At 36.3% G+C, this 12,853-nt stretch overlaps 2 protein-coding genes across 3 annotated transcripts; both read right to left on the bottom strand.

Annotated features, from left to right (window-relative positions):
* Window positions 1–23: 23 nt before the first annotated feature.
* On the bottom strand, window positions 24–2,797 carry Ufm1 (Ubiquitin-fold modifier 1). 2 transcript variants are annotated; one of them, XM_064124018.1, is made up of 4 exons: window positions 2,581–2,738; window positions 2,401–2,457; window positions 377–507; window positions 24–299 (listed from the first exon to the last, which is right to left on the bottom strand). In XM_064124018.1, exons 1-4 carry the CDS (start codon window positions 2,583–2,585, stop codon window positions 229–231), a joined length of 264 nt encoding a protein of 87 aa, XP_063980088.1. In that variant the 5' UTR covers window positions 2,586–2,738; the 3' UTR covers window positions 24–228. The 2 variants fall into 2 exon arrangements, with proteins under 2 accessions (XP_063980088.1, XP_063980087.1); XM_064124017.1 differs by lacking the exons at window positions 24–299; window positions 377–507 and adding an exon at window positions 514–1,715 and having other exon boundaries at window positions 2,581–2,797.
* Window positions 2,798–4,769: 1,972 nt separating this feature from the next.
* LOC135164035 (serine/threonine-protein phosphatase alpha-2 isoform) lies at window positions 4,770–12,618 on the bottom strand. The gene is made up of 5 exons (XM_064124016.1): window positions 12,144–12,618; window positions 9,797–9,928; window positions 7,927–8,157; window positions 7,499–7,827; window positions 4,770–7,230 (listed from the first exon to the last, which is right to left on the bottom strand). Exons 1-5 carry the CDS (start codon window positions 12,196–12,198, stop codon window positions 6,991–6,993), a joined length of 987 nt encoding a protein of 328 aa, XP_063980086.1. The 5' UTR covers window positions 12,199–12,618; the 3' UTR covers window positions 4,770–6,990.
* Window positions 12,619–12,853: the final 235 nt, after the last annotated feature.

Genomic DNA, 12,853 nt, shown 5'->3' with positions numbered 1-12,853 from the left:
TTTATTCAACAACTTGTTCACAAAATTTGAAAGAACTCAGATTTATTCTGTACAACAGCCATCGAGAACCCAATGAAGAAAGAATAATGGATATAATTCATCTGTCGATACTTATCTCCCACGTGTGGAATGTATTATTTACTTGAGTGTCCAAAAATTTGTGTAAATTCCGATAAACCAGTTTTTTTTTAACATACAAATTAATTATTATATTGAAAGGGATTTACTTCAACTGCTGGCACCTACACGATCTCTGGGAATCAGTCTGAGTTCAGATCCATGTTTCAGGAATACATTCCCTGAAATGACAAGTGCGTCAGTCGAATTTCAATAACAGAATTTTTTTCAATGATTTTTATGACGACAAAAATGTTACCAGCTGTTTGTTGAGGATTGATTCCCACTCCATCATCGGTTATAATTGCCGAGGTGGCAGGTGTAACCCTGAATTCCTCAGCAGCGAATTTCAGAACAGCAGTGAATGGCGTATTCTCAGGTACACTCAGTCTAAATTTAATTCCACTTCAATTAATAACTAATGGACTTAATTTCACCAGACAACTTTATTACCAATAAATCAACTCAATGAAATTAATTTCACCCTCGCACGTTTTTCAATAGCTCTTCCAATGACTTGATCATGAATAATTAGCAGAAAAATTTACCAACAACTCGTCCTTCACACAATCATCCCATACAATTCATTCTCACAAGCCTCCTCAACGTCCTCCCATATCATCCCCCCCTCCATCCCCTTCGCCAAGATTATTCTACTCTTAACAGCCTCACGAATCTCCTCACTAACCCTTATCAATCCCTTCAAACTATCAACAATATCCTCGAATGAAAATCGATGATTCCCACTCCACTCTCCATTCTCAAAATTCATGCTTCTCCCAAAATAAAAAATTATGTCTAAATAATTCAATCGAAAGTCCTCATCCTCCATTAGGTCCTCAAGTACCTTTCTCCTGACCTTAAAGACCTCTGAACACACATTCTCATCATAGTTGTTAATTCTCCTGCTCAAACTCTGGACGATGAGCTTCCTCGCAGGGCTACCCTCACTCAACTTTTCTAAACTCTCAATGACTTCTACGACTAATCCATCATCAATCATCTTGTCAATGCACTTCATGACCTCCTCGCCATTCCCACAAGAAGCCTGATTGTGCCAAAGAAAGACCCTTCCCTCGTCCTCGATCAAGGACTTGTCTAACCCACCCTCTGTCATGCATTTCAAAGCAGCATTAGTCAGCACAGACTCATTAAAGAGGCCCTCGATGAATTTACTGAGTCTCTCTCTGCCACATTCATTCACATAGAGCGATAAAAGTCTGTCAATAATGTCCCCCGATACTCCAACCGACTTCATCAGCACTTCAACGAGTTTGTCACACGCCCTGTGGAGTGTGTCGATGCTGTACACGTGCACACGATTGCTCATTGACCAGTGACCTCGCAAATTACTCATTAATTCATTAATTTTGTTGCTCTCTTTGGCACGCAGCATCGTTCGCTCGATGAAACGACAACAGCTGAAGGCTGTGGATACATTTCCTAAGGTTATTTGCTCTATTATTCTTGGATTTTCAATCAGAGTAACGTAATTGTCGAATGTCTTTAGAATCTCCGACAGCTGATCTTCGTCCATTCTTTATTCATTTTCATCACCGGATTCCTTTTCATCTTCTGGCAAATCTTCAACGTCTCATCTGTTGTGAAACAAAAAGAGAGTCAATAGTACAGTCTTTTTAAAATTTCATTGTCTTTCTTTTGTCGTTCGTTATGGAGTGAACGTGAACTTTGATTTAATTTTTAGAGATTATTTATATGAAACTGTTGATAATTGATTTGGTTATCTTTGTCTCATGTCAGATTTAAGGGAAGACAATTATCTAAATTTAAGTTAGCAAATGGCAAATGCTTCAGATGGACTGGATTCTTAGTTTTTCGAAACCAATTTAATTCTGGAATGATTCCTTGATAAATTAGGTTGCACGTAAAAACATCACTAGGTACAAGGGAATGTTTCTAGGTTTATCGAAGATATCCTGGAGGAAAGAGAAATTTGTAGTTTTTTCACCCAAAAAAGGGGACCTTAATGCAAGTGTTTATAGGAATGTCAGGACCTAACTGATATTCTAAAAAAATTTTTGCACTTAATGTGTCTGAGAAGTTATTAAAAAAAAATTGAATCAGACTTTTGCAGATTTCCAAGGAATAGCGATATAAATTGTATTGAACAGCAAAACAAATAGAAATTGACACATTTCTGTCACTCCACAACTGAAACCGTACATTAGATCAAATTTATTGAGCGTTAGACCTCGCCAGAAGAATCGGGGATCGACATTTTCTCTTTAAAAAAATTAATCCGTTCATGGATGGTGTACTTACACCTTGAAAGGCAGCTTTGGATCAGACGTCAACGTGATTTTAAAGGTGACTTTAGACCTGGAAACATTGTTTTCTCATTACCAACATATGTTTGACGTTAGTGAAGAGGTTAGGTTAGAGAAAAAGCTATAAAAGGGCAAATAGAGCCCAGAATAGTGCCCATTTCAAAGGCATACTTACGCCATTGTTGTATTTGATTATCAATTGTTTAATTCAATTTTATTTGGTTTTAATAAGGGCGATGTTGAATTAGAATACTACTCGCTGGAGAGAATGTAACCTCAATATTTCTCTTGATTTCCCTTGTACTCCCCACTTTTTTATCTCGGGAGCTTGGAACCAAATTCCTTTATTACCATCACCTGTGTGACGTTTATGAGCAATTTAAAAATATTTACAGTCATCAATTTGTTATAATTGATAATTAATTAAAGCATTATACATCAAAGTTTTTTCAAAGGAAAGAGAAATAACAAATTACAAATTACAAATTACAAATTACAAATTACTTAATTACTTATTTACAAATTTAGGAACTAAATTTGTAATTAAGAAAAATTATATAGTTTTTCAAAATAGCGATGATTTTATTGAAACAATTAAGCAACAGTTAATTTTGCACAAGATAAATTAATTAATCCAGAGTCCCAAGAAATTGTTTGTGTTGAGATTTTAAGAGGAAAACAAAAAAAAATATGTCTGCCGAACGATAAAAAAATTAATTATTAGTTTGTATGACAATTCAAGTGAATAAAATTTAATTAATTAGCCGTAATTTCATTAAAAAAATATTAGCAAATAGTAAAGAGCTCTGATATCCTTAATATAAAATCAATGTAATTATCTCATCGAACTCACTAGGTATTGAAAAATGCAGGAATCAGTAGAATACTGCAATTTGTATAATTACGTTTTTATTCAAATAATATATTCATAATTATAATATTAACATAACCCGCCGCGGAGTACGACCCTTTTATTTACGTATATCTTCTAGTCTAAAAATGTTTGTCGATTAGACTTAAGAGATCGTCTTGTTCTTGTAAAAGAAAAGCTCATTCTCCAGTGCGTTTCGATGATGCTCCGAAGTTTCAGGACTTTATCGTTTCTTAAGTAATAATCACATTCACCATGATTGTGTCGCACTAGGACGAGGGGATTTTTTCAGTATTAATCAAGTCTATCGTCTAGAGTTTCTAGGAAACTTGTAGTATTTTTATTTTATCTAAAAAAAGTATCGCATTTTTTATAATTGATTATTGTATCACTTCGTGATTTAGGTCCGTCCGACGACCCGCGCCGTTTTCATCAAAATTATATTTCTCGAGTCGAGGTGAAAGTCATGGATTTTTTAAAAATTATTACACGTATAACCGTGGACGTTTGAACTGCCTTTCTCTCGCAACTTCTACGTTTCGAATGATGCGATTTTTTGGGGGAAATGATCCGTCAATCTGCTTCTGTATAATTTAATTAATAAATTATATGAAAACCTGAAGGATTTTTGTCCAGAAATTTACAGAAAAAATCTCAATTGAGATTTTTTGTGTAGAATATTTTCCATCAGATGTTTGTCCTGAAAAGAAAGCGATAGAAATTGGAATTCAATCATTTTAATCCCACGAATGGATTTATTAGTTTATTAATTCGTTTCGGTTGTGAAGTGTTAGTGGATTTTTCTTGGAGTCGACATCCCCTGAGGAAACACGGCCTATTAAATAATTTTCCCTGGCATTCCACTCGAAGATCAACAAAAACAAAGTCCTCCAAGAAATTTTCCAAACGCCGTCATATTTACGATGAAAATCCACAGACACAGTGACCATGAGCATGAATAAAGATGCGTAAATAAATTCTCGATAATGGAATAAACAAAAATATTCTTGCAATTATTTTCAGGTGATTGTTTTTTATTTTTTATATAAAAAAAAAGAAAATTTTAATGTACATTCATGAGTTCGTGTGGACGGGGTGGAGAGGACGAGGTGTTATAATTGATGGGGATAAATTGTTATATCAGAATTATTCTCGATACACACGTCTAGTATTAATGTCTCCTTAAAAATCTGGCTTTACGGTATTATCGCAATTGTTTTTTTTTTTACCACCTCTGTGTTGTAAATTTACAACATCGGTATCGAGGGGCTATGCTCTACAATCAGGTGCTCCTTCATGTTCCAAATAATTCCAATACACATGATTTTTTTTTCTAAACGATTAAATTAAAATTCCGTGCTGTTTGTGAATGAAAATGAAATCAAAAGGAGTTAATTATGATTCTGCAATGCTGGCGAATGGTCTATCTGTTATTTCCATGAAATATTCTGAATTTAATGACGAAGAAAAAAATAAAAATAAAACATTGTGGATATAATGCAATGAAATGATGCTTATTTAATACGATCAACTTTCTCCCACAATTTTTTCATTATTACTTGTTATTGGGGTAGAATTTTACATTACTCTGATGATTACATATGACTTCCTCCGATAAAATAAGGGAATTGTACAAAAAAATAACATCTACGATCATCGGAAGACGAGATCCGGAGATAATTATCATCAATTCACGCACGAAATTATTATTTTTTCATTCTGGTGAATACTTGAAAATATCGCTGCTACACTTTAAAAAAAAGAAATAATAAGAGTAATGGAATTTTTCCTAATAAGACATTTCCTACGAAAATCCCACAATATCAATTTTAATTCTTTTCACTCATTTTTCTTTGTCATTAGAAAAATTAATTTAAACAAAATAAAAAATTGAGACCTGTAATTCTCGCAGAAAAAATCTCATTAGAATATTATTCATTGAAAAAAAATGGCGGATGATCTACATAATTTCCCAACAAAACTGTTAACAGATTTCACCAGTTTTTCCTGTCAAGTTCTTCCACTCGTGTTCCACTACTTATTTTCATCGCAATGGCCCCAGGTCTCCGTAGATATTCGGGCAGCACGAGTGACGCTTTGATTTTATTTAAATTCACACATTCCCAACGACGATATTCCACTCGTGCCAATTTTTTCCACCGGATGTATCCAGGAAATTATGCACTCTTTCATTAAATTTATTTCTGGTTACTACTCTCCACACTCACACCTTAATCCACGGGGATTCAGCAGTGCCACGAGACTCGTCAATTCGTCTATTTTCGTAGCTCATTGTTATTATTTTTCTATTTATCTATGGCATACTGCTGGGGCGTGGGTGAACGCACGAAACGAGGTCGAAATATCGCAACAAAATGACGCAACGCTCTCGTTACCATTTTGAGCATCGTCCAAGATGCGTCACATCGCCATAAAATAAAAGTTTAAAAAAGTGAAGTTTAGAGAGGCATATCAATGGATTTTATTTTATTCCGTCCAAATTTGATAGTTCTATCGCCACATTTCGTCCTTTATTCTCACGAGTTTTGTCATTAGTCCAGTGTAAAATACGAATTCAGTGAACTCGTGATGTTTTATCAACAGCACGAGTATTAATGATTCATTCGATCGATTCACACCTCGAATAGAACAAAATTCACTTTATTACTATCCATCTCAGACTGGCTACAGTGTCAGAATAATCTTCAGTAAGGGCTGATGATTTTATTACATAAACAAGGGTGAATGTATCATCTATAATGCGACGTAACAATTATCCAGTGGAGGGAAGAAACGAAAATTAATTTATATTTTTCCATGATAATTTAAGTTCAATGGTTAACCCAGAGCTTCCACGAGAAATTCCATTGACGAATCCTTCTTCTGAATTTAGTAAAAATCATATGATTTCCTCAGATTTTCCATAGATATTTTTTTTTATTGAAAAAATCGACAGGGTTCAACTACTCTGCAAAAATATCCGGCACGAATTTTCCATTTTTCCCCTTCATTTTATTTTACGAAAGAAAAATCAACTCGCAAAAGCTCTAGGTTTTCCCTGTGATGTTTCTGCCCGCGAGAATATCCCGAGATCCGAAAGAGTTAAAGAATTTTTATTCTCAGACTCTTCTCAGCTTTCACTTTCACCTAGTCTTGATAAAAAAAAAATCTCCACCTCCCCCAGATCTCTCTCCACTCTCTGACGAGCTTTCAGAAAAAAAATTAAATTTATTCATCTCGTACCTCCACTGAATGCACAACAGCCGACTCTCATTACAATCCCCGAGTTTCGGTTTCGTCCAAACTACCTCAATATCCATTCCGATGACCACTGGCTTATCATAAAATCGAAATGTGCCTTTAAAAAAATTATAAATGAGGAAAAAAAACATTGCGCTCCGGTTAATTCTCTCGTCCTCTCCATGGAGTTCAATCGTTTGAGATAAAAAAAAATGAACTCCACGGAGGATCCTGACAGTGATCAATGATTATTAATCGTATACGAAAAATGAGAAAGGAATAAAAAGTTGTCATTACTTTCTGATGAATGAGTGATGGGGTGAGAGGGAGAGGAAGGGGAGGAGGGAGAGCAGGATGATTATTTTCATTTCTTATTATTTGTTCTTTTTGTTCGTGTCTGAAGAGCTCTTAAAAAGTTTCCTAAAGTCTCCGCGTCGTTAATGAAAAAATTGTTAATCGACCTCAGCTCTGAATTCACTTCTTTTTGGTTTTGGTGTTGGGCGCCCTTGGCGGCGTTACCGGCCTGCCGGAATTCAGGCCACCGTACGTAAATTTCCTCTTGTCAGCTGGCTTTAGAATTTGAAAACTGCACATCAGTGTATCATCGACGGACATCATGGCACCAGCATTATCGAATTCACCGCAGTAATTTGGCGCTGAGAATAGGGTTACCAGTTGGCGTTTAGCAAAAAATTCATAGCCATCCTCAACGACCTGGTGATGAAAGAAAACAGTTCGGTGGAATTAGTTCAAGTTTAGAAAGACACGAGTTTAGAAAGTTTCGGGGAAGAATTGTTGAGGAAGTCGGGAGAGAGAATGGGTATCAAGGTGAAATGGGAGTGATTTCACTTGTGAAGAGGTCAGATTTTTGCCAGCCTCAAGCTATTTGTTTTTTACAATTAAAAAAAATATATATTGAGTTGAAGAGAAGGTCGTCACTTGGGAATAAACACATGGCATTTTTTTCAACCCCTCAAATTACCTGGTGAGCACGACATATGAGATCAAAATCGTGTTTATGTAGAAATTTGGCAACAACTTCAGCTCCAAACGTGAATGACACACCACGATCATTCTCCCCCCATCCCATGGTGTCTTTATCCGGATCGGACCAGAGTAAGTCACATAGTAATCCCTGATCGGGCACATCAGTTGGTCTCATAATGCGTCTTATCTGCTCCATACTCTGTAAATCAGGACTGAGTCCCCCATGACAGCAGAATATTTTCTCATCGACGATAGCGGCAACCGGTAGACAGTTGAAACAATCGGTGAATGTTTTCCATAACTTTATGTTGTAGCGACGTTTGCCTGTGATTTTAAACAAACAATGATACAATGAACAGGGAGACAATAAAACAGTGAAGAACAGTAGTGTAAAAATAGTACTGATTTTTATTGATCACTCACACTCATCGTAAAATCCATATATCCTGTTGATTGAAGCGCACTCGTGATTGCCTCTCAGTAGGAAAAAATTCTCTGGATACTTGATCTTGTATGCAAGCAGCAGACATATTGTCTCCAAGGATTGTTTACCCCTGTCAACGTAATCACCCAGAAAGAGGTAGTTGCTCTCTGGTGGAAAACTACCGTACTCGAAGAGTCGTAGTAAGTCATAGTATTGACCATGAATGTCACCTAAAAGTCATCGAGGATAAATATAACTTTGTGATGTTGGAAAATTGTGGAGGGGATGTTGGGAAAGTATGATGTCAAGTATTTTCTGCAATTACATTTTTATCGTGATAAAAATCAGTCTAGGGGGAAATGTCAAGACTTTTGTTGTGGAGTAAAGATTGATGTCGTTCTTAATAAACTTCTCACTCTGACAATGATTAATAATTAATGATTAATTGATAGGATCAGTTGATGATTGATTTTGAAGCACTCGATAACTGGAAGTCCTAGTTGACGAGCGCTAATTTATTTTATCTTATTTTTAAGAAAAAAAGGTAGTTTTGTGGGTTGGAAAATGAGTTGATGGAATGTAAGAATATTTGGAGACTTGTGAGAATGATTGAATGAGTAAATGATAAAAAGATGGATTGAAATGTTTTCTGTGATTATTCTGTTATCTCGGAAATAAATCTGTCTAGGGGGAAATGCCACGATAAACTTTTCACTTTAAAAAAATATCGACGATCAATAATTAATTGTTATTATTAACTGATAATTAGTTTTGATATCTGGAAATACTGGATGATCAGTCATATAGTTTGGATCATTTTGAAGAAAAACGTGTTTTTTTAGGTTAGAAAATGACTTGAACCATAAGAACAACATTCTCGCTGGAGTTAATTAACAGACCAAATTCTAAGCAGCTCTGAAGTATCGTGAGAATGATATAATGACGAAGTGATAGAAAGATGGATCGCAGTTTTCCGCGATTACTCTTTTATCTCAGTAAAAATTGCTACAGGGGGAAATGTCAAGGATTTTTTTCTAGATTGAAAATTAACGACTCTGTTAATGAACCTTCTCCTCTAGCAATCACTGACTCCAGGAATTGATAATGAATTTTGAAATAAAAAAAACAGTAAGTCATAATCCACGATCAGTCATCGAGCTCGTGGATAAGTTCATTTTGAAAACCATAAATATTTTTTCTAGACCACAAAAATAAATCGTTGAAAGAACTGAGTTCAGAAAAAATTGTTCCACACGCAAAAGTCAAGAAACAGAGCTCATAAACTGCAAAAAAAATTCGTGATAAATTTTCACGTCTTATTTTTTACGCATTTAAAAACCTAATAACGCTACAATTTTTAAGGTCAGAGTTAATTACTCCAGTACGTTTTTAACATCATAAAAATGGCCGAAAGGTCTTTTGACCTCTTGCTTCACTTCTGGCCTTGAAAAATTCGTAAAAAAATGCAAATGACTTCCGGAAAAATGACAAAAGCGTCATAAAATGTTCCTCAAGCTGGAGTATCCTTGTAGATGCCAACGAGGCCTAAAAAATACGCCCACATTCTGCCCAGTAGTGATTGTCATTTAAAAAGAAAAACATAAAAACAGGAAAACGTCGTGTAATTTACCGTTTTACGACAAAGTTAAAACGTAATAGTGCCAAGTATGCTAATGCCATTGATCAGAATACTAATTGTAACCAATAATTGCACCTGTTCGTTGTGTTCCGTGCTTTCTGCCTTTTGTAACTTATCCGCCATGTTACATAAGAAAAAAAAAAACAACGCAGATACGAAAAGCCCCGGAGGAGAGGAAACACGAGAGTGCGTGATAGACACAACGGGGAAAAAAAAACATGGAAACTCACCGCATATTTTCAGCGGCGCCTCCAATTCCAGGAGAATCGGTTGGGACAAAAAGATCTCACGGGACTTCAAACAGAGTCCGCGAATTTCAATCTCCGTCAGCTGGACATTTTTTCCTGGTCTGGATCCTCGAACTGTAGAAATAAAAAGACAAAAATTATAGTTAAAAATAAAACTATTGTACAACACCTAATGACTGCTGTCATATGTTATTATTGTAACATAGTGTTTTGAAGGCAATCGATTTGTAGCCAAGAACTCAAACCCTAGGGAATACGACTAGTCACCAGTGCCAAGGTCAACGCACGAATTCTAACGTACAAATCGATTAGACAACGTCACAGCCAAATTTTTCCCCCCTTCCTTGTGGTCAATACGACTACAGCAATAACAAATTAATTTATCGATAGAGCTCTGGTTATACTGAGTTCTGTGAGGGCGAGGCAGTTTATTAAAAAAATGATTTCCTAGTCAAAATTGATGAGTAATGACGTAAGGGGGAGATAAACATAAAATCAATCACTTTCATCAATCACTCATCAATTACTTTAAAATGTATTGAGAGATTCTTTTGGAAGATAGTGAAAAAAAAACAAAGACTCTCGTGAGGGATTTGGAAAAGTTCTGGAATTGAAAAAAAATTATTCAAACAAATTTATTAGCTTCATTAAGTACCCTATCCTCACAGTCCTTTAGGCCCTTCCTCGTGGCCCCTGATAGAAGCCGATGTATTCTCACTAAGTTTAGTATTTAATGTTCGAACTTGATGGGCCAATGACGTAAATGAAAGCTGAATCTAAAAGGCCATTAGTTTTTTATGATTTCAGGTAATTAATTATTGAATAACTTGATTGAATGACATAAGCTCACAGGAACATTTGTCACTTTCTCATAGTTTACACGACAAAAGCAATAATTTAATTCCTTAAAAAAGCTCTGCTCAACTCTAATTATAAGGTGCGTGATAGACATACAGTTCATCAAAATTTTGTATCCTTTGATATTAAAAATTCCTCGACTAACCATGTAAAGGAAGAAGGACATTAGTTATTTTTAAACACAAAAAACAATTCCATTCACGAACACATAAACGTAATAACTGTAAACCTTTATCTAAGTTTCCCGACACGAGCGAAGTCGACTAATCTTTCAATACTGACAGTGTAAATAAATTCTATTTCTAAATGGCAAAACTTTGAATAAATGAATTTTTTTCAAGAGAAAAATAGTTTAAACCTCAATAGTCTCCTGAAGCAGAACTACAAAATTATATTACATTTCATTCGTTTCTTTTGACTATTTTTCTGGAGGAATAAATCTATTATAATGAGAAAGTTCGATTGGAGTTAAAAAAACGTTATGGCGACGAGAATTGCTACTCTTGCAAGTTGACTTTTAATTTAATGAAAGAGTTATTGCTGATGCCAGTGTCGTTCTCAAAGGTCATTATTCAAGCTGACAGAAAACTGAAACCTTTTGAAATTTCTCATGCACAATTATAACAAGAGTAAATCAAAACAGAAAAATAAAAATTATACATAATCTCCAAGATCTCCATCTTCAGACGCTAAAACCCCACTCAATTGCCAGTGAATTAAAATAATTTTTCCCTGAAGACTACTCTCCTTTCTCTTCGTAATGACGCCAGTTCGAGCTCAATTGATCAATTGATCCTCGCGTTGTGACCATCAATGAAAACTTCTGAAGCTCCATTTTGCCCCACCGTTCTTGTATGACCAGTGTTATCAGACATGACAACACAGTCACTCCCAGATCCCCGAAAAACCCCCTTGAAATCCCATGTAACCGCATTCAAAAATTTCCCGCCCAAGAAATCCCGAAGACCTCGCCCCAAAATCGACATCTTCGTCAGCGGTTGTCAACGAGTGCTTCTTGTAAACAAACTCATCCATTCCCCCATCCACTGAAACAGCATCATCACCCCAAGTCCCTCAGCTGTCTCTGAATCATCAACCTCTGGCCAGACTCCTAGACTCCATTACATAACTTCAAAATTTAAAAAATCTCAAAATTCCAAAAAGTCACACAAAAATCAACAAAATGCAATTTTCTTGGGTACGTCACACCTAAATATCCACGCAGTGCGGAGTGTCACGATAGCACGAGGAGGGGGAGGACCTCTGGAGGAAGGGAAGACTGCGATAGGTGGAGGGAGAGAGGGGTGAGGTGGAGTTGGAAGGCAAAACGCGTTTTTCTGGCAAGAGAGAAGAGGAAATGAAGGACGAGAGATGCCGAAGGGAGTGAGGGAGTTAATCAGAGAGGGAACTAATGTTGTCGTAGGAAAAAATACTCTTGTGATGCTAAAATGACAATGATTATTTCAATTACCTTCCAAGAGACGAGCAATGATGCTGTCAATATTCAATTTGTCGGTTTCAGCCATCGGGCCGTTCAATCGTTTGCGTCCCGGGCTTCACACGTTCCACCACGCGACGTCGATACTCGAACTTATTGTTTAGATGTTAACAGTTGTTAACGGTTTTATCGGTGTATATTTTTATTATTTTTCGGTGGGGTATTTCCGCCCAATCCCACCCCCCACTTTCGGACGAGTGCCTCGATCGATTTATATTTGGAGGTTTGGTAGGGTGACACTTGGGGCCTTTTTTTTTTTATATTATTTTCACGATCGATGGGGGAGTTTTTTAATTCCGTCGATTTTGCGGATTTATTCGAGGGTTTAATACGATTTTTTATGGACCGTGGGGTAACGCTTACGCGGCTTTCGGAGGAACAAGGTAACACACAATGGCCGCCCAGACACGAACCGCGCACTCCCTCCCCTTTCTTTGGTTTCTACATTCTGCCGATGGTCTAGCGTTTCGGCATCCCCACCAGCCGGGTTAGATCCCGTTTCCAACGAACCACAGGGCTGCCAATATCTCGGGACACGAAGGGAAATGGGCACTAAATAATTAGGACTGATCCACGAATTGGTTAGGCTGGAGGGAGGGCACTGATTTTTATGGAGGATTTTTGGAGAAAAAATCGATTGATCAGATATTTATTTTTTTTGTAAATTCTGAGGCAGAATGATA

This window comes from Diachasmimorpha longicaudata, chromosome 6 (genome assembly GCF_034640455.1).
Source record: "Diachasmimorpha longicaudata isolate KC_UGA_2023 chromosome 6, iyDiaLong2, whole genome shotgun sequence".
Classification (NCBI taxonomy): domain Eukaryota; kingdom Metazoa; phylum Arthropoda; class Insecta; order Hymenoptera; family Braconidae; genus Diachasmimorpha; species Diachasmimorpha longicaudata.
This window is presented reverse-complemented; position numbering and strand designations above follow the sequence as displayed.

Coding starts and splice junctions, on each gene's coding strand:
- Ufm1 (XM_064124017.1), bottom strand. CDS start 1,654: ATGGACGAAGATCAGCTGTCGGAGATTCTAAAGACATTCGACAATTAC.
- LOC135164035 (XM_064124016.1), bottom strand. CDS start 12,198: ATGGCTGAAACCGACAAATTGAATATTGACAGCATCATTGCTCGTCTC. Junction 9,929..12,143: donor CATTGCTCGTCTCTTGGAAG/GTAATTGAAATA, acceptor TTATTTCTACAG/TTCGAGGATCCAGACCAGGA. Junction 8,158..9,796: donor GGCGCCGCTGAAAATATGCG/GTGAGTTTCCAT, acceptor GATGACTTTTAG/GTGACATTCATGGTCAATAC.